The 25,249-nt window shown below is 41.2% G+C and overlaps 1 protein-coding gene and 1 long non-coding RNA gene across 6 annotated transcripts; one reads left to right on the forward strand and one right to left on the reverse strand.

The window, feature by feature from the left end:
• On the reverse strand, nucleotides 1-954 carry LOC129735755 (uncharacterized). The gene is made up of 2 exons (XR_008731607.1): nucleotides 818-954; nucleotides 1-394 (listed from the first exon to the last, which is right to left on the reverse strand). It is a non-coding gene; the product is annotated as an uncharacterized LOC129735755 (long non-coding RNA).
• On the forward strand, nucleotides 939-24,995 carry SLC39A6 (solute carrier family 39 member 6). Of its 5 annotated transcripts, none has more exons than XM_055706447.1 (10): nucleotides 939-1,066; nucleotides 2,783-3,531; nucleotides 4,803-4,983; nucleotides 5,262-5,431; nucleotides 6,722-6,934; nucleotides 8,582-8,651; nucleotides 9,971-10,348; nucleotides 17,517-17,597; nucleotides 19,594-19,784; nucleotides 20,554-24,995. In XM_055706447.1, exons 2-10 carry the CDS (start codon nucleotides 2,812-2,814, stop codon nucleotides 20,704-20,706), a joined length of 2,157 nt encoding a protein of 718 aa, XP_055562422.1. In that variant the 5' UTR covers nucleotides 939-1,066; nucleotides 2,783-2,811; the 3' UTR covers nucleotides 20,707-24,995. The 5 variants fall into 5 exon arrangements, 4 of the variants coding, with proteins under 4 accessions (XP_055562422.1, XP_027653567.2, XP_055562423.1 ...); XM_005431967.3 differs by lacking the exon at nucleotides 939-1,066 and adding an exon at nucleotides 1,595-1,749; XR_003557821.2 differs by lacking the exons at nucleotides 939-1,066; nucleotides 17,517-17,597; nucleotides 19,594-19,784; nucleotides 20,554-24,995 and adding exons at nucleotides 1,171-1,749; nucleotides 15,500-15,729; nucleotides 16,388-17,510.
• Nucleotides 24,996-25,249: the final 254 nt, after the last annotated feature.

The raw sequence follows: 25,249 nt of genomic DNA on the forward strand, positions 1-25,249 counted from the left end.
TGTTATTAAGCAAGGTACCCTTTATTGCAGCGCTGGGGCACGCTGGGGATAGCTCCACCATAAATGCTCCAATAATCTGGCAAGCTTTCAGAGGCTATATACCATGAAGTTATACATATTCACAAGATTTCCGAGAGCTCATTTACATATACATGAGATTTCCTTGAACTCATTAACATATGCAAACACATGGTCCGCATGTGGAGTTGTGGTTGTCAGTCTTCAGATGAAGGCTTGCAGTCTCCTTCACTGCACCCACAGACAGAGCCTTACCTCCAGACGCAGTTCTGGGATCAGCAGACCATACCCTCCGGGGCTGTTGTTGCCATTCTCTTGTAACCTTACCTTTATGGTCCTGTGTATCCGTTCTCAAGACTGATCAAGATGGAGTCCTCTGCAATGAGATTATCCGGGTGCCCCCTTGTTTTACACCCATCCCTTCTCTTACACCCATCCAGAGCCTCTTTTGTTCAACCCAGTATCCAAGGCACTCACAACATCTTGTTTTCGGGGCCTTTCAATTCCTCCGACTCCCACCCACAGCTGATCTTACTCCCTTGGCAGCACTTCACACCTCCCACCAAACCGCCATCTCCCAAACGCCACCAAATCAAATGTCAATGTTTTCGGAGACAAAGACCCCCCGGGATTCAGCCGCCTCCTCCCCACCGCGCGCCCGCCCGCCCTGCCCTTCCGCAGCCAGCACGGCCCCCCCCGGGCCCTCCGGCCCACGGGCCTCTCCCGCGACCGGGCCGCCCCTACAGCCCCCCGGGGCTCCGCAGCCGCGCCCACCGCCCCTCTCGCAGGGCACCCGCACCGCGCGGGGCGGCGAGGCCTTCACCGGCGCCGGGGGCGGCTCCAGCCACTGTCGAAGCCGCCCGCGCGCCGCCGCCGCCGCCACGCGGCACCCGCCCCGCCCCCCCGTTGGCCGCCGGGGAGCCGCGTGGCGGCCGCCGCACCCGGAAGAGGAAAGGAAGGGGGCGGGGAGCGGCTGGCGCGCGCGCGTGGGCGGCGGCGGCGGGGTCCGGCGGCGGCGGCGGCAGGGCCCGTCCCGGCGGCGGGCCAGGTAACCTCTGCTTGCCGCGGCGGCGGGCGGGACGCGGGGCGGGAGGGCGCGGGCCGGCAGCCGCGGGCCGGGCCGCGCCGCTGGAGCAACCGCCGCCGGGTGAGGCGGGGCCGGGCCCGGCCGCGGCATCGATGCGGGGCCGCGCCCGTCCCCGCCCCTGGCGCGCGCTAGCAGCCGCGGGTGGCGGTCGCACGCGGCCCGGGGAGCGGCGGGCTCCCCCCCGCCCCCGCCCAGCCTGTGCCCGCCGGGGGCCGCGGGCCGCGGGCCGGGTCCGGCCGCAGCCGCGGGGCGGGCGCGGGGCTTGGGGGCCGCCGCCTCCCGCCAGTGCGGTGTGCGCGGGGGACCCGTGAGCGCTGGCGCTGCCGCCCCGCCCGCGGGTCCCGGCGGCGATGGCGGCTGTCAGGGCCGAGTACGGCCTCGCTGGGGGCTGTGCGCTGCTGCGCGCGGCTTGGCACCACCGAGCTCACGGCCTCGGCGGGGTGTGCAGGGGACAAACGCCCACGCGTGCACGCTTGTGAACATCAGGCCCGCAGCAGCCGCCTGCCTGCCTGGGGGAGGGAGCACTGTGATAGCAGTAGCACAGGTGGAACGTGACAGCGCGAAAAATATTTTTTGTGGAGTACTAGTGCTGAAAGTTCACCCTGCTGGCTTGCCAAGAGGTCTGGGAAATACGGTAACGAAAGGTGTGGAGGGAGCCCTGTTTTTTAAGCAGGAGCACGTAATACTTATTCCTTGCCTAGAAAAAAATTACAAGCCTTCTTTTAAGCAAAGCAAAAACCTAAATGACATCAAATGACTAAGGGAATGATTAATGAAATCAAATGTATTATTAGATGTTTGACTTTAAGGCAGTTGAAATAAATGAGTTGTTAGTGGTTAATTCAAGATACAAATATTTTGTATGTCCTGCTAAGCATTTCGTTAAGCACCAGTAAATATTTGTTTAAAAGAGTAAATTCAAAAGGAAGCACCCCCACAAGCTAGATGAGCAGGCTGGAAGCTCACTGTGAAGAAAGCAGGGGAAAAGGTAGTTCCGGCAGGGGAGTTTGCAACCACCAGCTGAAGAAACCCCCCCGGACCCAAAAAGAAGTTGAGACTGAGCAAGCAAACTAATTAACATGAGAAGTGAGAGAATTACTTGACAAGCAAGAGACTGAGTATTAAGTAATCAAGGAATTACATAACTTGTAACCATGAAGGCCGATACCTTTGCTTGCCGAACTGTGTGACAGTGTAAAGTTTTGACAGTCAGAGCTAGGCATTTGTGGGTGGCCACCTAGCTCCCTTCTTTGTGAAAGCTGGAGTGAAGGAATAGAAATGCCTCAGCTTGGTGTGTGAATTGGCGCTGTGCACCAAGTAGCAAACCCACCTACGGGACGACATAACCTAGATCTCAGTTGGTGCACCCTTGAGGATGCTGTCATTGTTTAGCTTGTGTCAGAAAACTGACTTAGGCCAAGCTAAACAACAGTAATCTTACACCTGGGGACTGTTTATGGCCAGTGACCTCACTGTGGTAACACAGCTTTGCATCTGGGAAAAACGCTAAATGTGTAAGAAATTTAAATGGATTTTCTCTTACTGCATTGATAATTTGAGCAGGGTTTGTTTTGGTTTGTTGTGGGTTTCTTTCGTTTAAGCAAATTGTGAACATCTATTACAGTGGAAGATGTGATCAGTGTCATGCAAACTGTTAAAATTTTCTTCTTTTTCTAGAGTTTCTCACTGCTAAAAAAACCCCTACAATGGAGAGTACAGTATCGGTCACTTTCTTTGTGTTGTTTTCCATACTACTGTGTGAAAGCTATCATCCTGGAGTGGAGACGGCTACTGTTGTGCATGCATCAGAGAGAACTTTCCAAGAAAAGGCAGCTGGCATTAATACTGATTTGGCAGGATTAATACAGAAGTTTCACCTTCAAGAACTTTTTCATCGTTATGGAGAAAACAACTCCCTGTCGATTGAAGGGTTTAGAAAACTGCTCCAGAACATAGGTATAGATAAAATGAAAAGGATTAAAATAGACCATGATCATGACCATGACCATCACCTTCATCATAATCATTTTTCATTGAGTAAAAACTCTGAAAAGACTGTTTGTCCAAACCACGAATCTGATGCTAACAAAGATCACAGGAACAGTCACTCAAAGGAATCTTATAAAGTAGAGAACGTAGAACATCAGCAGAACTTTGTACGCATCAAGAACACCGTTAATGAAATAACTGCATCTGTCATCAGTGCTCCCACAGATGGCCGCTCTGAATTGCAGAATGTGCAACCTGGAGAAGTCAAGCTGGTTGCTCGTTTAGGTTTGACCAGCGCGAATGTTGTTAACGTTACAGGTGGCAGCAATGCCAGCTGGCTTGCTAGCAGCAAAGCAAATCAATCTCATACTTCTCTGAAGGAATCAGAAAGAGGAAGTTACCTGTACTCTAAACTGAAAACCCAAAATACCCAAGAGGTGAGACTGATTCTGTTGTATTCTTGGGCATCCAGATCCAGCGGGGATGTTCTGTCTTATTTGTCGTGTGCTTTTCACTTAACTGGGTACAAGCTTTGTGGGGTAACGGTACTCATAGATAAACACACAAACAACTTCCCTTGAGACTTAACATTTTGGAGGAAGTTGTGTTTGATTCACAAACTCAGAGGAGAATATACAGTCTAGTTATTTTTAATATTTATTTCCTAAAAAAAAAAAAAAGTACCTATATTAAGTATAAACATACAGTTTGTTTTATATATTATTTTAAAATACTACTAAAAATGAAAAAACACTTCAAATTTAAAACTTGCTGTTCTGTCTTAAAGCCAGAATCTGTCTTGCTTTGCTAATAATGTGAAAGTAAAAATAAAACCTGGTTAAAATACTGTCATTCTTATCGAAGCTGCCTCACAGGTGTTGATAGTCCTATGGCAGATAGTGTAGAACTGTGGGGAAGTAACTGGCACCTTCCCCCTTCAACCCCTCCCTCCCCATCTTCTTTAAGATTGTACGTAGAGTCCAACTGTAAAAAAGTTTGCTGCAATATGTGTTCTGTATTACTTTAAAATAGTAAAAAATTAGTGCTGATAAAGTCTGTAGTTGTTTTGTAGACAGTTTTCTTGCATAATCAGATTCTTCTCCATTGAAGGCTTTAAAAAGCAAGTGTCTCTCAGGTCTTACTGTATCCAGCCATGCCAGGTAATTCAGAGTGGGTGTTGTGTAGCATGTGATTGTAGGTGCTGAACTCACAAGTTGTTACTGTGTTCTGAACAGTTGGAGCAGAAGTACTACTGGTACTTAAGTCAGCGAGACTGTACGTGGTACAGTAGGGAAGACTGTACTGGAGGAAGTGTGTTAAGAACATGTTCTGTACAAGACTTTCCGTAGTAATCACTTGTATAAACAGCTCTTTAACCTTGTTAGTACTTCCTTATACGGCCTCTAAAACTGAGGGAAAGGTGTCAGGCTGCTCCTGTTTGCACAGCAGAGCATCTGACCCCCTTGTGCTGAGAATGAGTGATAATTACGCATCATCTACCAGGACTCCTGAACTAGCTTTCTGGGCCAGAAGTGGGGTGCAGGTACAATTCTTGCTAAATTGGTTTGTTACCAGTTTTTAATTACCATTGATACAGCTGTTTTCATGGGATGCCACTGCATTTTTGTAAAAATGGGTTTTCTGGTCCTCTTGGGATACATCATGGTGTTTTGGTTCTGGTTCATCTTTAACATGTGTCTTTTCACAGTGCTCCAGTGCGTCGAAACTGATGCAGTCCCATGGAATAGGTACTCAAGTATTGTTAACTGCTAGAGAATTTAGTTACCTCTGTCCAGCTCTCATTAACCAGATCGATGGCAAACACTGCATAGTCCATGCAACTAGTGAAAAAGCTGAAACGCCTCCAAAAAGTTACTCTCTGCAAATAGGTAAGTTGTGGGTTTTTTTTTTTTTACATGGAGTAAAAGTTTACTGGAAACCCATTTATGTTGGTTATAAGTTTGAGAACATATGTTAAAGTTGAAAGAAGTTTGTATTTTTCTTTTGGCACTTGACTGTGTCTAGAGAGAAATCTTTGTGGCATACTATTTGTTAACATCTGATTAATCAAATGGTCAGGAGTGTTTGATAACAGGAATGTTAAGCAAATGAAATATCATACAGCTGTTATTTATTCTTGTTACTTTTTTTTTTCTTTTTTTGCCAGCTTGGATTGGTGGCTTTATATCCATCTCTGTCATCAGTTTTCTTTCCTTATTGGGTGTTATATTGGTACCACTGATGAATCGCGTATTTTTCAAATTTCTTCTAAGTTTTCTTGTGGCACTGGCTGTGGGGACTTTGAGTGGAGATGCTTTCTTACATCTCCTTCCACATGTAAGTATTAATTACTGTTTCATTCAATATCTCAAAGCAGAGAATTTGACACCTATCTGTACTTCTTAGGTATTAATTAATAGGGGTTACAATTATCAACATTTGGTGAGTCATTTCTGAACCTTACAAGGTTGATTATTTGATGGAAAGGTTTCCCATTTGGAACTGTTTGTATTATTAATTCTGCAGTCCTTACAGTGTAAGAGCATCACACCATTATCCCTTGTTTTCCTGTTCTTAGTCATGTATGCTGCCAAATCACTCGCTCATTGTTCCTTGTGTGCAAGAATTTTGCATAGATGTTTGTAGTCACTTATTGCAATGCTGCCTCTTTATTTCTTTTTCCAGATTAATGAAATTTTATAGATAGTGGAAATCACTCACTGTACACTTTAAATGTGGAATAGATGGTCCACTATTTTCTGTTATCGGCCACTTATGTTGATTGCTTATCCATTGTAATTTTTGGTCTGAATCAAGCTTTTATGAAGTCCTGGGAAAACATTGCTTGGTAATAACCTTGGAGTTACGTATAGATTTTATGGAATATGGACAATGAAACTGGAATACAATTGTTAAATTTTCATCTCTCTTGAACAGACATCTCTGCACCTCCCGCCCCCCCCCCCCCCAACCCCAACCCAAGGTAACTTGGTCCAGCTTTCAGATAAGATGGATGAAAAGGACTGCAGATCCTGTGGTGGTTTCCAAGCCCTGCCTGTAACTTATGGGGGCGTTCTTTTTCCTTTCAGTTAATTTTTCATTTGCTGTGTGAGGTTATGTAAATCTAAATATGTGGGACTGAGGTGTCCTAGAAGATTTTTGGTTCTGAACATATCAGTAGCCAGTGAGGAGGCGAAGAATGTAAGACTTACTTTAAAGAAGGAATTTACTGTTCCTTGTAGAAAAAGATATTTGATGTATATGAGCTGATTAGATGGGAAGATAATTGGTGTGCTGGCTGTGACTACTACTTAAAATGCAGTTTGCTTGGCAGTGTAAAGAGTTTTTGTGAGGGCAGTTGTACATACTGTATTGAACAGTATGCATGTAGCTTCAGGGAGAGGGTGAATGGTCTGCCGGCCTGCTTTCAGTCCTTGCAATGTTTCTTCTCGTTGACAGATTTCTTTGTAATTGTCTGAGTTTATACCCAGAGTATTTACCCCATGAAAATTGTCAAGTCTGTACTCCAGACTCGAGGAAAAGAATGTGAAGAATGCTATGTTTCTTATGTTACCAGTTCTTTTGAATAATACAATGACTTTTTTCCTCATTTGCTTCTCCCCTTAGTCTCATGGAAACCATCACCACCACCATGAAAAACCTCTACTTGAACAAAATAAAAGCTCTACATTCAAACATCTTGTTTTTCAAAGTACAGAGGAGAGTGCTTACCTGGATTCTACATGGAAGGGACTTACAGCACTTGGAGGCTTATATTTCATGTTTCTTGTGGAGCATTTGATCACTTTAATAAAGCAGTTTAAAGACAAGAAGAAAAAGGTAGAGAAACTATTATTTTGAAGCTATAATATATTGCATGATCACTTCTGAACACATTTATAAAAATCTTTTATGAGTATCATGTATCTGGATTTAATAGTGATTGCTGACTTGATCAGCGTTATAATTTCAATTGTATTAGTGACACACATACTTTTAAACTATGCGGTAACTTTTTGTGTGGTCCCGTTACAGAAAAGCTCTGAGCTATTTCCTTAACCAGATACACAGTACAGGTTTGACACCACAGTGAACCTGTTTGACAAGCAGACATCTAATTGTGCCCTTTGTTTTAACAGAGTGATTTAAGAAGTTACTGTTCATTATTGACTTCCTTCTGACATCTCAAGGCCATTATATAACTGACTGTCTGAACTGGTTTTATTATTATTATTATTATTTTAATTCTTATACTGGATGAAAGAAGATGGCCTTATACAGTTTGTGTACTCCTGTTGATGGAGGCACTTGCAGAAAATGGGTAAGGGTGGTAGTAAGTGCTTACATAAGTAAGCATCCAACTACACTGTATAAAGTGACTTCATTAGATAGTGTTCCATTTGGAAATAGCTTGCCAAACCCCTTGTTTCTTTCCCATCTCTCCCCCGAAAAATAGCAATCCAGCTTTCAGATTACTGTGCTGGTTTTTGTGTAGAAGGTAGATAATAAATGAATTTTGGCATGTCATAAATGTTGGTAACTTGCCAATTATTGCTAACAGAGATCTTTAAAGACTAGCCTAGCCAGTAATAAACAATGTTGTGAAAGTTGACTCAGTAAAAAAGATACAATCAAAGCTGGCGGCATCTTAAGCTTTGCTTGAAGAAAGTTAGTAAACTGCTAATCTCAGCTTAAAAATAGCTAGTTTCTAGGCTACCACAATGGCTGATAACATCTAGTTTTATTGTTAAATTGGTCATTAAGATAGCAGTCTTAGAGCAGATGCTATGTAAACTCTTTGACTTTGGTCATGGGAAGTTGTGGTGATGTGGGTTATACTGAAGCTAAACTAACTGCGAGCGATAGAACCACTTTCCCCGTCCCTAGTTAAATTTATTTGCCAAGGGGTGGTATGAAATGTTCCAAGCAAAGCAAGTATTTTCTTTGTCCTCTCAGCCACTGGGAATAGATTTCCTGTTAGACTAATTAATGCCCTTCTAGATACTGAGTCACTGATTGTAAATTGTTGTGATACAGACATTAGTGAGCAATTAGAACATTTTACTTGGTTTTCCTTCAGTACACTAGGAAAAAAACTTAGTGACGTTAAAATGGAAAAGAATTGGTGGAATAACTTTTACTTGGTATTAGATACATTTTGCTTCCCAGATGAACCCCTCTGCTTATCCTCATGCAAAAATGTGGAGTATTTATGCATGTAAAATGTGGAGTATTTATGTGTGTGGGTTTGGGTTTTTTTGTGGTGGTTTTTTTCCCTCCATCCTATGGAGCCTGAGGAACCTTCATCATCTTACTGTATTTAGCTGAGTTGCTAATGTTCCTCTTCTGCACTCTACATGGCTTCCATGTTGTCCTCTTACTGTGCAGGCTGCATAAATGTTGTGAATATAATGTTCCTCGTGTATATCCTGAAAAATAAGTAAAATATTCATAACTACAGTATTTTCTGTTTTCTTTTGGAATAAGAAAAAGAATGAAGAGGATGGAGAAAGTAAGAAGTTCTCAGCGAATGAAGAAAAGTTAGATACAGATGATCGTAAGTCTCGGTGATACTGCACAGTTGTTATTTTGTGACAGCACCGTTTAAAAACCACCTGATTAATGGCAGCTCATAGATCTACTTCTTATTGTAGGTTGCATCACTACCTACTTGAATTCTTTATAAAACAAAACCTGTCTGTGCATTGATATGTAGAGGACTAGCTCTATTTGCTGCTTTTCTTTAACAAGTATTGATAGGTTGGAAGTAGTGAATTCACAGTTTTGAAACCTGAAGTGTTCTAATTCTGGATTTAACAGCGGAAGTTGAAGTCATTCGGTGAAGATCTTCTGGCTATGCTTGTTGCAAACACAGCTGTACCTACTGGCTTCTACGCTTCTCTAGACTGTTAGATGCTCTGTGCGTGATCCATTATTCAGATTTCTGTATATCTTTTAAGTCTGGATTTTGTAAGTTTCACTTTATTTATGAAGCTGGTAATCTAAAATCCTAGAGGTTACTTGAAGTATTTGGACTGCAAGTGATCATGTGTCCTCAAGATCATGTTGTAAGCCAAAACAAACCTCACTAGATACTTGTTAGCTCTTGTAGCTAGAAGAGGTGTTCAGTTTTTCAGAATAATTTTACAGCTAATGAAAGAGTTGTCAATAGTGCAGGAAAAAAAGTATTTCATTTAATTGCAGGGGAAGAATTTAACAAGTTTTAAAAATTAGTTAAAATAAGATAACCTTAGTGTGCCACTGATGTTTATATGAGGACGTTTGGTGGCCTGTATTGATGACTATTTTTGAGTGTTTTTATTTTTCAGGTGTTCAGACTTAAGCTCCTGTATTCATATGAAATACAGGAATTTTTAAAATAATCTATAAGAGGATATATATCTAGTATCCTCTTCTGCAGTCTTATTCTTTGGCCCTAAGGTGAATAAATGGTGTAAGTTTTGTAGGCACTTTGTCTTTCTGAAGCAACTGAACTAACAGCCTTCATGCTGTGAAACTGGGACGTAGAACCTTATGCTGTTGTGTATAAATTGCACTGACTCTTAGATAAAAAGCTTATTCACCTTTTTAGGAGGCATTTGTGGCCTTAATGTAGGGTCTGCTTCAGTAACAGGGGACAGAAGCTAAAGGGTTTTTTTATTTTGAACTATTGGGAATTATCTCAGAAATGTAATTAAAGGAAAATAAGTTGTGGAAACCCTTGGAAAAAACTCTGGTACAAGAAGCTGGGGTATCAGTCTCAACTTCTAGACTTACTAGGTTTTTCTTTCCTGCATCACTTACTCAACTTGTTTGTTGTATCTTTGCTTCTGAGGTGATTTTAAAAACGTATTATGCTCTGGATTTTTGTAACAGGGCCTGAGGGCTATCTAGGGACAGACTCCCAAGATCCATCAGCCTTCATTTCTCAGCAGCCAGCCGTACAAGAAGAAGAAGAAGTGATGATAGCTCATTCTCATCAAGAGGAGGTTGACAATGAATATGTGTCCAGGGGCTGTAGAAACAAGTGTCATTCTCACTTACACGATACTCTAGGACAGACAGATCATCTTAGTCATCATCACCATGACTACCATCATATTCTGCATCACCATCATCATCAGAACCATCATCCCCACAGTCACAGTCAGCGCTACTCACGTGAAGAACTGAAGGATGCGGGGATAGCAACTCTGGCGTGGATGGTGATTATGGGAGATGGACTACACAATTTTAGTGATGGCCTAGCAATTGGTAAGTGTTAGCATGGACAATGCAACTTGGTTGTATGTGAGGACAGCAAACTTCTTGCTGTCACTTAGCTCTCTGTTAGGAACATAGTTAGTCAGTGGTGGGTCTTTGAAGCCTAAACTTTTATCTGATAGCAGCTTTGAATGAGTAGGACAGATCTTCAGTTTTAATGTGACAGTGACAAATGAAATGGAAATTATGTGCTTACAGCTATTTCTTTAGGGAATCTAGAAACTTTGCTTATTTCCTACTTTTAGCAAAGTTAAAGCTAAAATTTTTCAAAACTAAAGCTAGGCTTGTAAAACAATATTTGGGACTTAGAGCTGTCTTTGTATTTCAGTGCCTGCAAGTGCTCAGCAATTTAAAAAAAAATATTTTTTTTTTTAGGCTTGTCTTTTTGGTCACATATAAATTGACTGTGTTTTTTCCACCTCAGTCAGGCCACTAATATCATTGGCTTCTTTGTTTCTCACTTCCATCTTCACTTGTTAAGCAGCAAGATCAGGTTCTGTACTTGGCATATCTGGCTTTGCCTAAACTGGGCCCTGGTTACACATCATGTGTAAGTTTTCCCAGAGCACTGGTCAGTAGGGAGATGGGACCCTGGTTTTGGTCTGCTTTAGCCTGAGGGTTACCCAAATGGATTACGCAATATTATGTGTGATTTTTGTGCTGTGGGATGTAGGCAGCATTCATTTGTACTGTAAAATGAATTTATTTCAAGGCATTGTGTTCTCATAAGGTGCTTTTTCACTTTTGCATATCAGTCTTGTCACATTCTAAATTCTTAGATCTTACCATCTACTGAAGAGTAGCATTGCAGTTCTTCCTAGTGCTTGTACTAACCTTCCAGTGAAGGTCTGTGCTGCTTTTTATATCCTGGGAATGTGTGAGTAGGGTGTTAATTAATCAGGCGTTAGTTAGATATTACCTGTCAGAAATATGATCCATGGAGAAGATACCAATAAAGTCACTATATGTTGCCTTTATGCAGACTTTAGGATTAGGAGTGTCTGTATTAATTAGAGGAGTGTAGCATAAGTAGATTCTTAAGATGCTCAATGTGCTGTACGCGGTCTCAAAACAGACTCAGTCTCTCTTCTTGAAAAAGTATTTTTAAAAATACAATTTTCTTAAACACCAGTCATACTCAACTTGAAGAAAAAGCTTTTGAATGGCGTGTAATAGTCCATTTTTTGTGTTCGGTTTCTTTTTTTATTTAAACTGGTATAAACACTTACTTACATGTAAACAGAACGTTTATCCTTTTGTTCCTTTTTTTGTTCATATCCCTATTGTTCCCTTGCACGTTGTAGTTGTTCAGCCTTTTTTGACAGTGCTTCAGTGAAAATATTTCTTTATCACAAAAATAACAGATTAAGTATTATGTTCTGGACTTCTGGCTGGGAGGTCAGGTTTGGGAACTGCCTTGTTTTTTCTGGAAGGAGAGCTAAACTACAGGTATTTAAAATTTAAAAGGTTAAAGTAAGTTATGGCCAGTGAAGTCAGATCGGTAATCTTCAGTTTTTATGCTAGGCTTTTGTAATCTTGACTTTGTATTTAAGACTTTACAGGTATTGGATTAATTTCCAGCTTGTATAGCATACGGGGGTCAGTTCAGCGGTATCAGTCTTTCTATAAATTTTATTGTAGAAACAAGTTCATTCTTGTTTGAGGAGAGAATCCAATAATAACTTTTCTCACAGCAGTATTTGCAGTTGTTCAGATTCAGTCAATTCAAAGTATAATGTGAAAAGAGACTTTCTGATTTAATCTCATTTTTGATGAACATTGAAGCATGGAATGTAAATTTCCGAGCAGATCAGTAGTGAAAATGAGGTAGGAGGAGGAGGATTTGCATACAAATGACACACAGAATCAATTACCTCTTAGCATTAGGGAGATTTGGGAAGGAGGTATGACTTAATAGTTATGAAGGGAAAAGTATGAGGAAGGTTAATAAAGGCTTATTGAACAAGTGTGAGAGTAGCTTTTAGAAGTCCTGCTGTGTAGCTTGTTCAGGCTAATGGAAATGTAGGTCTCCTTCAGTTCTGGATATGCTCAGAAGTATTACTGAAAAACATTGATTTGATGATGTTGTGAAAATGCCAATACTACTTGTATAGTATTTTACCTGTATTTAAATGAAGATGTGAATGCTCTGTGAAGATAACTTTAGCCAGAGCAACACTTCATTCATTTAATGTGATTTGTGTTCCATAACTTCCATCGGTTACTTTATTCCTCAAATCTGTTGTGCTAATTATGTAGGAATAAGATTTGAAAGCGCTTATTTTTTTATTAAAGCATGGAACTGTTGCATCTGACTAATTTGTACAAAGGGATGTTCTGTGATTTGAACTTTTCTTTGTAGCTTCAACTAAATGACTAAAATGCAGAACACTATTTTTACACTAATCTTGCATGCATATTTTTTCTTCAGTTGCACTTTGGGAGAAGTGATGTCTTAAAAGTGTATTTTAAGATACCATGACGCTACTAAATCAACTTCTTGAGAGGCGATAATACCAGATATATTAATGTAGTCTTCAGTTTGTTAATGTTTCAAGACCTCTTTTTAGCAGTGAAAAGTAAAAATAGATATTCCTGTTATTTAAACTTGTACTTTGGTTGCTATGTATCTGTATAGTATACAGCCATATCAACCACCCAGGAACTTTGCAAAGCAGTCAGGTTTTGTTTGGTATGCCTTTGTGGTCCCAAAATCAGATTTACAGTGTGTGATTAAGCTGGATTCTTGTATTTTTAATTTTTCTCTAATAAGTGATAAGACTTGGAAAACATTGTGTAGAGACAATAATATAGAGGAACTTGTAGATTATTGAGGATGCAGGCATGGGAGAAGGTAATTATCTTCTGCCTTTCTCTACTTATCTAGTCTTCTCAGAAACTGAAGCCCAATTGAATGCTGACTAATTCTCCTGTCTTAGTAGGAGATAACTGTGACTGTCTTTCAAAACCTGACTCCAAAACTATAAAGCAGTGTTTGGAGGTGAGGGAAACAGACCGATACCTAGAAAAGATTGATAGTGTTCACTAATAACCTCTTCTTTTGCTAGTCATGTAGCAGTAACTGCTGTTGCTTACCTATTAATTACATAGACTGCTATGACTGTTTTATTAGAGTGCAGTGGAAAACGCTCCTGCTGAGGGCTCGAGTCAGAATAGCTTTTGTCTTGCACACTCTGCACCTCGGAATTGGGCTTTACAAATAGTCGTAGAGATGGGTCACCTCTAGAGGTAATCTAGTCAGATCGTCTGCTTGGAACAGCTTTTGTGATCATTAGATTGTGAGGGGTTTGCACAGCCAAGCCTTGAAAACCTCCACAGGTGGGGAGATTCCACCACATCTGTGACTGACCTCTTCTAGTGTTGCACTACTGTCTTTTAATAAGGAAAGCTTTATTTATGTCCATCCAAAAGCTTCCAACCAATAATTTGCATCCTCTCCCCCTGTTGTCTGTTACTACTTTGAATAGTTAGGCTCCTTCCTGTTTGTGACTGTACTAAATATACTTAGAAGCTGCGGTTAGACCACTGCTTAGTCTGGTGGAGAGGAAGGTTAATTACGCCTAGCTTCCTCAAGCCTTTAGGCCTTATGCTGTAAACTTCAGATAAGCTTGTCAGCCTCTGTTGGATGGTCTTCATATCCACCTTGAACTGGGACGCTCCAAAGTGTTCAGAGAATCCCAGGAACAGCCTCGCTAGCGCTTAGCAGAGGAGGATAAGAACTTAGTCTGCTGGCCTCACGTCCGTAAGACTGTGAAGTTTGTGGTTCCCTGTATTTGCAATGAGAGCGCACTGTTGGCTCGTATTGAACTTGTTGTCCATCATAATCTTAACATCCTTTTCGGGAAGGCTGCTATTTCACCCAGTCACTTCCTACCTTGTACTAATGTATGAACTTCTCACTTTTCCTCTTTTGAACTTCGTAAGATTTCCATTGGCCTAATCTTCCAGTTTACCAAGGTTCTAGTGCTTGATGTGTCAGCTCAGCCCTTACTTTTTCCCTCTGCTCCTCAGCTTGGCATCATCTGCAGATTTGCAGATGGTGCAGTCTGTTTCATCCAGATCACTAGTGAAAATATTGAAGAAAATGAGGTTGCGGTATTTGTCCTGAGCCAGCCATCAGGCCCTGTTAGCCCAGCAGTCCAGCCAGTGTGCAGTCATCTAACTGTCCATCCTGTATTTCCTCTGCTCCCAGATGAGGCTGCTGTAGGAGATAAGTGTTAGAAATCCTACTAAGGTCAAGTTCTGTTATATTCACTACTGTCGCCATGTCTGTAGTCAGTTACTTCCTCAAGCTGGGTCAAGCATTTGAAGAGAATATTCAACATGATCTTTCCAGGAACTGAGGTGAGGTTGACTGTTCTTTGCCTTTCTTAAAGATGGGAATCATGTTATACTTTTCCCAGAGTTCCATTGCGGCCTTCTGTAGCCATGGTTATCCATAGATGATAGAGGCTGCAGCCTTGCAGTCGCTTCAGTCAACTCTGTCAGCAGCTGTGGGTGAGTTCCATCTTGATGCATCTGAGCACTTCCAGTTTTTTCGAAGTATCTCTAATCTGTTGCTTTTCTGCTGTTCACTGTCCCTTTCTTTCTAGAATGATGCTGGGATCTGTTTGTGAAGACTGAGATGAAGGCAGTGCTGGTGCTTCAGCTTCTTTTTATGTCTGCTGCTTGGTTCCCTTCCCCCACGCATCAACAGACCCAAATTTTTCCTGCACTTTTTCTTATCTAGCATTCTTGTAGAACTCTTTCTTGTTATCCTTGGTGTCTTGTCAGTCTTAGCTCCAGTGGGGCTTTGGTCTTCCTCCTTTTTGTTCCACTGCTTTTGTCTTCCTTGTTGCCAGTCTTTGTTTCTATTTCTCATGTGCCTCCTTTCTGAGTCTTAATTCATTAAGATGTACTTTGCTTAATGGGCACATCTTCTGTTGGAAGTCCTAGTGTTCCTGCACAAAGAGGGTAGTTCATTTCTGCACTCTGTTGAGCGTGCTTTACAAATCACTCATCTCTTCTGGCGACTTTGCCCTTTGACTGATTCTCAGGGGATTCTACTCTGCAGTTCCTGAAATAAGTCACTCTGCTTCATTAAAATCTATGGAGTCCTAACTTTGCCTCTTCCTTTTCCAGCTTCCTTCTGTATCCTGAACTCAGTTACCTCATGCTCACTGAAGCTCAAGATGCCATTTTTTGCTGTATTTGCCATAGCTCTTCCTCGTTTGTGAGCAGCGGGTCAAGTAGAACTCTGATCCTGGCTGGCTCTTCTATCATTAGTATCGGAAAACTGTCGCCAACACAATTAAGCAACATCCTGGATTGTGTGCCCAGTGCTGTTAACCTTCACAGCTGAAAAATCTCATGTGAGTGGTGATGTCTTGTGTTGTTCATAGGTAGCCTTACCCACCACCTCTTCTTGGTTAGGTGGTTTGTAACTGTATTCCTAGTGTTACTGTGACCTTGACCGAGACTCAATAGGCACAAGGAACTGCATTCATGTGTAGTTTTACACTGGAGCTCTGTGCAGTCAAGGGAACTCCTTTATGTAGATGGGGGGGGGGGAAGTTACTTGTATTCTGTCTTTTCTAGGCAGTCTGTATCTATACATGACGGGCCACGCCAGCTTTTGTGACTCCACAGCACCATCAAGGCAGGCTCTGAGCAAGCAGTGGACTTCCCTAGGCAGTAGCTGTGGTTGACAGATCTGTGTCTGCCCTCTGCCCTGCATGGGAGGGAATCTCCTATCACTAAAACCTTTTCCTTTCTTTTTGTATTGCTGACCCTAATCTGATGTGCTGAGCAAATATTCTAGGCCAGGCAGAACTCATTTATCCTCTCTTCTGCCATGGTCATGCATCATAGTGTTCTTTGGATTAGCAGCTGCAAGTGGGACAGAGGGTTCTTTCCGTTGCCAGGCTTTACTTTTTTCAAATTTTACCCATCTGGGGGTTTCATGTTCCTGTGCTGCTTTGGTCCTGCTGCCTTCTTTAGCCTGGAGGGGCTTGGCTCTTGCCTCTGCAGAACCTTTTCTGAAGTCCCTCTCAATCCCCGGTGCATTATCCCTCATCCAGAGGTGCTCGCTCACTACATCTTGTGTCTCTTGCTGTGTGCCACAGCACGCATCCCAGAGGTAAAGCTGCTGCTGTTGTCACTGCAGGGAGGGAGCATCAGGCATTTCTTGCAGATGAAGACCTGGATAGCAGCGTCCACCCTCAGGAGGTACATCTGGGTAGAGGCTGCTGGAGTACTGGGGGTGGCCATGCGAGCAGAAAGTGGGGATTGTCTCCTGTGGTCTCACAGCCATTGTAGCTCTTCCTCTGTCAGTAGTACTCCTGGGTCCTTTGTGTGCCAGCTACTGCGACGTGGCCTTGTGCCTCTTTGACTGCTTATTGGCAACACCTTGTTTGTTGGCACACTCCTGGTAGCACCTGAAGAAGAAGCTGGACATGATTCTGCTGTGCCCCCAGGGTGAGGCTCTCCGTGCAGCCAGGGACCTCCTGTGTGTGAGCTGTGGTTCAGCTCTTCAGCCCTGCTGTGTGCTGCTTCCTCCTGAGCTGCTGTCAAGTAAGAAAAATAGCAAGCAACAGGAGTGGAGAAAACAAGAAAGATGAGGACGGTTGGTCTAGTTTAAGAGGGGTTTGTGAGTTTTTTCCTCCACGTAAAGTGTGATAGCTCACATGTGTGCAAGCTGCCTAGAATTCACAATCTTTCACTGCTGATTTCATGAGACTATAAAGCCTCTCTTACTGTTTAAATGGATTTGCTTTTTCTGGTACCCTGACTGAGGCAGTTGAGCTGCCTCTTCCTTTTGTATCTTTAAAAAAAAAAAGTGTCTTTTCTGACTGTATTTCTATTTATTGCATTTTTTGAGAGGGTTGTGTTCTTGGAAGGTATTTGGCTTAGTTCAGAAGTAAGATAGTAAAATTTGGTTTGCTTTAATTATTTGGAGGATTCTGAAGGAGGATTTTGAAACTTAGGAATCATAAACAACAGCTGCTCAGTTAAAGTTTAAATGCTTCCACAAGCATAAGAAAAATTTGAGTGGAACTAAGATGTCCTAACCTGATACACACATATGCAACAATACTTCTGCACTTGATGTCTGAATATGCTGTAATATTTTTTGTTTTTTTTTCCTGTCCCTTCATAGGAGCAGCCTTTACTGAAGGGTTATCTAGTGGTTTAAGCACTTCTGTGGCTGTATTTTGCCATGAATTACCTCATGAACTAGGTAAGACCTGAGTAGTTCCATATGCTGAAGGTATAGGTACTTACAGTTGCGCTTTGGAGAATTGTAATTGATTTTATTCTATGTCACAGTAAAATTTGATCAGAAAACTTCATCTGTGTTGGAATGTCCAATCAAGAATACTTTTAACTTATTTCAAGACTGTTTTAATTCTTAATTTAATTAACGTTCCTTTAAAAAATCTAAATATTTAAGCTGCGTTGTTTAAAACTCTGTCTCTTGAAGTTACTTACAATTTGTTCTGTACAGTTCACTTATAGTTTTTATTCTTCTTAGCAACATAAATTATGAATTGCAGGAGAACGCATGTCAGAACTTGCTTTTCTCACATCTGTTTAATTTTATTCTTGTGTTTGTGGTGTTAAAATGAAGTTCACAATTAGCTGAACTCCTTTCTGAATAACATTTGCTGCTTTTTCATTAAGTCTTACAAAGAACTACTCTAAATTAAATTCTGAACTACTTATAAACCTTTCCTAGAAATAGTTTGCTTTTCAAGCTCAAGTGATTTAAATTAATGACCATAATTTCTCATGGAAATGCGCATGTCTTACAATGTAAGTTTAGTATTTGGCCCTTTTGCAGGATGCAGCTGCTTAGTTTGTCTTGGAATGAAGCTGATCTTTTCGATTGTCAAATCATTTTGTATGTGCCACTGGTATTTCTTTCTTAGCTGTCACAGCCACAGTCATACCTGGTGTATAGAATGAGGAAAGAACAGTTTGCTTGCACCTTTTTTAAGGTTTCATTCCCTAAAAAGTGGAACGTTCCATTTGATATAATGGAGCTTGCAAACTAGTATGTGTATACATCAAACTATTTCTTAAACAGTTTGATGTATTTGCCTGTACAATAATGTTACACAGAAATGCATTACTCTGGAGAAATGCACCTGGTTTTATGACATGGGAGGAATTGAATCGTGTTCATCTTAATATAAATTCCTTGGGAATCGTGGAACTTGTATTAATTACATGTACTAAATGTTGTTAGTACAAACATACAAAATACATTCATGTTACTCATCTGATAATTGTAGGTTTGAATGTTCTGTTGGTTTTGGAAGCAAGAAAAATCTTTTAAAATTTGTATCATGCTGCTTTAATCAGTGTGGAAAACTTGATAGAAGTGCCTTTAACGGGACATAAAGTGGCATAGGAGTACTGAAATAAATGGGACTATCTGAAGTTAGCTGGGGATAAAATTGGATCATCTGTTGTTAACTATAAACAATGTTTATAACATACTAGTTCCATTTTAATTGTAGTTATCTTGTGGGAAAAGCTGTTGTAACAAATTATTCAACTTGGCTTTGAGATTGCTTTTGTTTACTTTAACTGGAGATAACTTTAAAAAGTTTAAAAACTCTGTATGTTTTTATATAGAATCTGTTTTATTTCCAAATAATAAGCTTATATTATTTTACTCTGGATTAGATCTAATTTATCTAAACAAAAAAAAAAAATCTGTTCTGAATTATGGAAAACCTGTTTCTGGCTGGTAGTCTGTAATTCCTTCAAGTAAAAAAAAGTTGAAGTTTGACTTACAGAAATTAATAAAGAAATTATTTCTGAATTTATGAAACAGCTAGACTTGAAGTACAAAAAGCAGTTACAGGTTAATAAATGGAATAATCACCATTGCTTTACGCAATTGAGTGGGAATATTTTATTTTATACTTCTTTAGAACACTTGTGCACATAAGGCACTGCAGTATTTTAGTGTTGGTTTAAATGCAAACTACACTAAAAGCTGTTTCTTCCAAAAATCCTAAGACTTTAAGGTTATAAACTTAGAATGTTTGCTGCTGTGTGCTTTTTAACATTGTGTCCCCCAATGATTTCTGATTTTATGAAGGAAAAAGTGAAGGCAGATGACAGCATAAAAACAGTTTAGCAATCTTGTAAGAGGAGAACTGGTGACTACTGCAGTAGTTACCTGAGAATGAAAATTTTGCTTTGTTTTTTGCCTGTTGTAGGAGATTTTGCTGTACTTCTAAAAGCTGGTATGACTGTCAAGCAAGCCGTGCTGTATAACGCACTGTCAGCTATGCTGGCCTATCTTGGAATGGCGACTGGGATTCTTATCGGTCATTATGCAGACAACGTTTCAATGTGGATATTTGCGCTTACTGCTGGCTTGTTCATGTATGTGGCTCTTGTGGACATGGTAAGTGGCTAGACCGACTTGAATTTTATATAACATGGTTTAAGAATGAAGGCTAATTGTATTTTGATCTCAAAATAAATTTGTCTCCCTCAATTAACTTCTGTGCTTGAAGGTGCTCATGAGTATGCAGTGTAAGTGCTCAGTTACATGTTCAGGTGGAAGATTGCTTTTATTTAATTACTGTAGGAACAGAGATTGTTTCACCCTTAGTTGTTAAACAGAGGCAGTTAACAGCAGAAGTAGAGGAAAAAATTTGCTTCTGACAGTGGCTAGTATAGCAGGTAGCAAGTAACAGTGCAAGTTGTGCATTAATGGCACCAACAAATGCGCTTTGGCTTTTTGCATTAAATCGTTATTGCTTTTGGGGATGAAGATAGGATTGTGTTAAAACTTTAGCATACCTCAAAAGTATGTTTGGACAGAAATACAAAGTATTTGGGGGTGTTCAGGATAGTTTAACTATCTGAAGAATAAAATTTTTAGTGTGATGTGATTAAATCAGTTGGTAAATAATATCCTGAGTAAATGCCCAACCTAAGACGTTAGCATAATTGTTGTGAAAACAGTAATTAGGACATTACAGATTTTCTCTAAGTATGAACGTAGACTCTGATAATTTTGTTCATGTTGAGTGACATCCAATTCAAGGAGTAGTATTAATGCAGTCATCAAGAAAGACTAGAAGAGTAATACTCTGCTGCCTCATGGTTGAAGAACTGGGTTTGAAGTAACTTTATTTTGAAGGCATTTAACTTTCTTGTTTGTTTAGGTGCCTGAAATGCTCCACAATGATGCCAGCGATCGTGGATGTAGCCGCTGGGGATACTTCCTGTTACAGAATGCTGGGATTCTGTTGGGTTTTGGGATAATGCTGCTTATCTCTGTATTTGAACATAAGATTGTGTTCAGCATAAACCTGTAATCCTGGTTGCCAGGAAGAGAGCTTGGTGTTAAGTTATAAGAGGTAGTTTTTTCCTATTAAATTCCCTAATGGGGAGGTACGTTTGATATAGACTAGGTATTCTTATTGATGTGCTTTGTTGTTGTGTCCCTCCCTTCTCCCTCTGGTAGAAATGAACACTGTAAGGTGTTGGGTTGTGGGGTTTTTTCCCACTTAGGATTTAGCATTGCAATATGGTACTGTGGAAAATTGTACTTAGTAAAACACGGTGAAAGTGCCAAGTCTATTAAAGGAATATTGTCTGGGGGGTAGGGGGGTGGGTTTTTTTTTTTAGTAAATCTATTTACTGTATGTAATTATATGTAACAGGTTTTTTTACTTAAGTGGTTTTGCTTGTTTAAAGAAATAAAATTACAGTGGTTTTTATTTTAGTACAATCAAAATCAGTGGATACAAAGCACACTGAGCAGTGTAAAACGAGAAAAAGACATAATGGGTAGCACGTGTTTTTGTTGGTAGAAACTCATCTCTTTGTATCCACCTACTTTACATGGAATGGCAGATGAATCCGCTCATTTTGTGGTGGTTCTTCTCTTAACAGATTGTGGATTCTTTGTGTCTTATTCCAGTTGGTTTATACTCCAAACAAATTCTGGTGAAGTCCCATTTTAAGTGTTTGCACCAAATGTTTTACTTGTTTCGTCCCTTCTGATGTGAGTTGCTCTTGACCAATTTCTCAAATCAGCAACAAACGTACAGAGATTAGACTGCAAAAGCATAGCTCTAGCTCTAATATACATGAATTTTATCAAAGACTTGAAAAGTAGTGCTGTATCCCACTTATGCTGCCTGAAATGGCAAAGGTGTATTGAAGTCTGTTTGATATCAAGGGGAGGAGTGATACAGGCTGAAACAAACAGTCATTTACTACAACAGCTTCCTTAAGTGTTGATTTACTTTGAGAAACATGCTGAGTGGGACAGCTGACTACACACAAACCTGCGCTTGCAAAACAGCTCCATTCCTTGCAACAACTAAACCTGAGAAATCAAAAATAGCCCACTTTGACAGCATATGTAGGGAAGCAGCATGTTAAGGATAACTGTAAGTGTACACATAAGTATGTAGTTGGAGCTTGCAGTCCTAATATTTAACCACCCTGAAAGTAACTGAAGGAAGGAGAAGGATGAAAAAGATAATGCCAAAATAAATAAATTCTGAATTTGCAGGGAAGGTAAACACTAGACAACTTTTAGATCATGAATAAATTATGGAATTATGCCATCTTAACTAGTTAGCTTTAAAAATCCTAGAAATATAATTAGAATATATTTCTAATTCAACTTTACTGCTGCTTCAAATCATCAGCTGAACAAAAAGCTTGAACAATGCGGAAGTGTTTGATAGTGCCATGTCTGACAGGTTAAAACAGTGGCATATGTTGGCTTGTCATAAAAGGAAAGCAAAAACTACTCTATCACCTTCAGAAGTTGATGTTTAGAATTAATTGAGAGGTTTTGGAGGGTTTTTTTTACTAGTTAAGAAATGAGGATTGCTGGAGTTTCTATAGCCAGTGGAGTATTAGCTTTTTCTTCCTCCTTGGGTCTTTCCTGAAGTTAACAGGATTGAGATTTAATCTCCTGCCCGCAGCAGTGAACTCCTGTTCCCTGCCGCCTTTGAAGTCAGGGGCTAGAGAAAGGCATACTTCCTTCAGCCCTGCTGATGCATCCTCAGGGAAGCACTAAACTGTGGTGGGGTCTTGCCAGCTCCCCCAGATCTGCACGTGGATGAATCTGTGTATCTCTTGGCTTGGTGAGCAGTTGTTTGAAGAGAACAGACTTGTGTTTTGGAAGCACTCATTTTCCTCCCCCAGAATTTAACTTTCTGTTGCTGGACGCTGCTCTGGTGCTGCGCTTTCATCTCTTTAACAAGAACAGTGACAAAATACAGGTGCATTCCCTCCATCAAGTACTTTAAATTTTGTGTGTCTGTTATTCTATGCTATTGCATTTTGATTAAGCTTCTGGACTTTTACAACTTGGAGCACAAGGGTGATGCCACAGGACAATGGCTGTCTGCTACGTTTTTATAGCATCTCCTTAATCACCCACCCATCCTTACTCTTTTTACTATTTTATTTTTTTTCCTTATGGCAGTCATATTCTAGTGTTCCCAAACTTGAATTAGTAGTATGTGCAAATAGGATGAAAAAAGGATTTATAACTACCTATTGCTTCCGTATGTTCTGTGCTCTTAAACTGTTAGCTTATTTGAACTCTCTGAAGACACAGTAACTTCTGTTTTTTCATCTAAACTCTTACAATACTTCTGCCCTCACTGTGTTATGTTAATTTCTTTACTTTGTTGTAGCTAAACTGCCTATAAATAACCCACCTGCTGATCTTCATCTTTCCTTTGCTACCTGTAATGCTTGAATACCATAATCTTTGGCTCCTTGAAAGCTATTTCATTTCTGGCACATACACATCGCTGCTTTTTATTTTAGCAGAACCGCCATGCTGAGACACAGACACACACACTCTAGACACACACACAGACTCTCTCTCTCACTCTAAACCTGCCAAAATGGAATTTTTCATGCCTATACTGACCTCCCGTCTTGGCAGTCCTGCCTCATTCCAGGTTTCTCAAAACGTGGCTGCTTTTCCTCTGGCTGTCTCATCCTGATGTCTCCTTATTGCAGTTGAATGTGTCAACATTTAGAGTGCTCTGATTTGGCCCTGACCTGTCTAAATGAGTCTTGCCTTTGCTAGGATAACGGTGCTGGTGGCATCAGAGCCGGTGTGCTTCAGTTCGTGTTCCTGTACAGCTGCTCAGGAGCACGATACATTCCTAGGCCAAAAGAAGTAAGACTTCTTCCCTCCTTCCCTCCAGACCTCTTACCACAGCTCTGCTCTGCTGAAACGCAACCTCGCTGCATCCTAGCGGGTTTGGTAGGGCTTGGGCACTGTTTACCCCAGTGGTGTGGTAAACCACCATACATCGGCGTGCTTTAGCCTGTGGGTCTTCTGCCTTCTGTCCTGCTCCCTCTCTTCGGTCATGAGGGGTTTTGGACTTGGATGAGCTCAGTTCACTTTGAATTTTTTGCTGGTGGTTTGTTAGCCTACAACCTCGATAGCTGGCAGTTCAGCTGCGCTTGCATTGTTTGTTTCCTGGGTGTGACAGAGGAAGCGGGCGTGTAGCCTCGTGGTGCCCAAGAGATTTTAAGATCAGTAACCAAATGACAGAGATAAATCTACAAATTTCAGTTTGTGTTTCTAGTGGCTTCTTGGCTGGCTTTTGATGTAATCATCTGACGTTAAAATATCTACATAGCAAAACATATTGCTAATGTAACAACATGCAAAATAAATTGCCTTTAGAGCACGTGGGCAGAAATGGCTCGATACGTTGGACACAGGCATATCCCACCCGTTCAGTGTTCTTCGGTCTGTGATGGAGAGATGTCTGTGGTGGGCAGCTGTCCAGACTAGTGGCTGAGAAGACTGTAGTCTGAAACCTGCTGTAGGTTTGTACCGGCAAGTTGACAAGAGTTTGTTGGGTTTTTGTTTTGTTGGGTTTTTGTTGGTTTTTTTTTTCCTTAGCCTTATAAAGTAGAGTCTGTTTCTATTGCAACATACTCGCATTCAAAATACTTTGCCAAAGCGATGGGGCAGAGCCTCTAAGCAGCTTTTTATGTGTATATTTTTCTGCAGCAGTTTGTAATGTGCCTGGCCATGCCAGCTGATAAATGGAAGTGTCTCTGTTTTGTGTATCCATCTGTACCTTTATTATGATACAGACCTTAATGTTACAGCCGCCTTAGTGCCTGTGCTAAATGCAGGTGAACAGAACAGGCAAACAATGCTGGAATCAAAGTTACATTTTTTGTCATGTGTTCTTCTAATGGTTTTGGCCTGAATTTGTACAGAAAAGGGGTTGTGCGTCCTTATGATGTGTGGCGAGAGTTGGAGTGGAGCTGTGGAGGTTCTCCCCTGCCTGGCCAGTGAGGATTGGGTGCCGGTGGGGTTTCTCTGTTCCTTCATGGCCGGGACACTGAGGGTGGTGCCAGATGTGCTGTGGGAATGCAGCTCCAGCAGGCTTAAATCAAACAGTCAAGGCTAAAATGGAATTCACTGGACTCAAGAGACCAGCATAAATAAAATTTCAGTGGAAAAAGGGTGTCATTGTGTTTGCCGCAAACAAGAAACAAAAAGATGTTTTCATGAAACGTGCTTTTACTTAAAACACGTTTTTGGTGTGTGTATGATTGCTGTGTTGCTGTAACATAAATAAACCACTGAACACTGTTGCCGGTTTTGGAGCGTTTTCCTCGCTGCTGCCCTTATGGACAGCTGCGCCCTTCATTTACCTTCTCAGAAAAAAAAATAATTAAATGGGTAAAATTATATTTTCTTACAGTTAGTGAAAACGATCGCCTCGTGCAATACCTGGGGGCGGGGGGAGGAAGGGGCGCTGCTGGGGGTGCTGTGGGTGCCGGGGGCGGTGCCGTGGGTGCTGGCGGGGGCGGTGCCGTGGGTGCTGCCGGGGGCGGTGCTGTGGG

The sequence above is a fragment of the Falco cherrug genome, chromosome 3 (assembly GCF_023634085.1).
Source record: "Falco cherrug isolate bFalChe1 chromosome 3, bFalChe1.pri, whole genome shotgun sequence".
Classification (NCBI taxonomy): Eukaryota; Metazoa; Chordata; class Aves; order Falconiformes; family Falconidae; genus Falco; species Falco cherrug.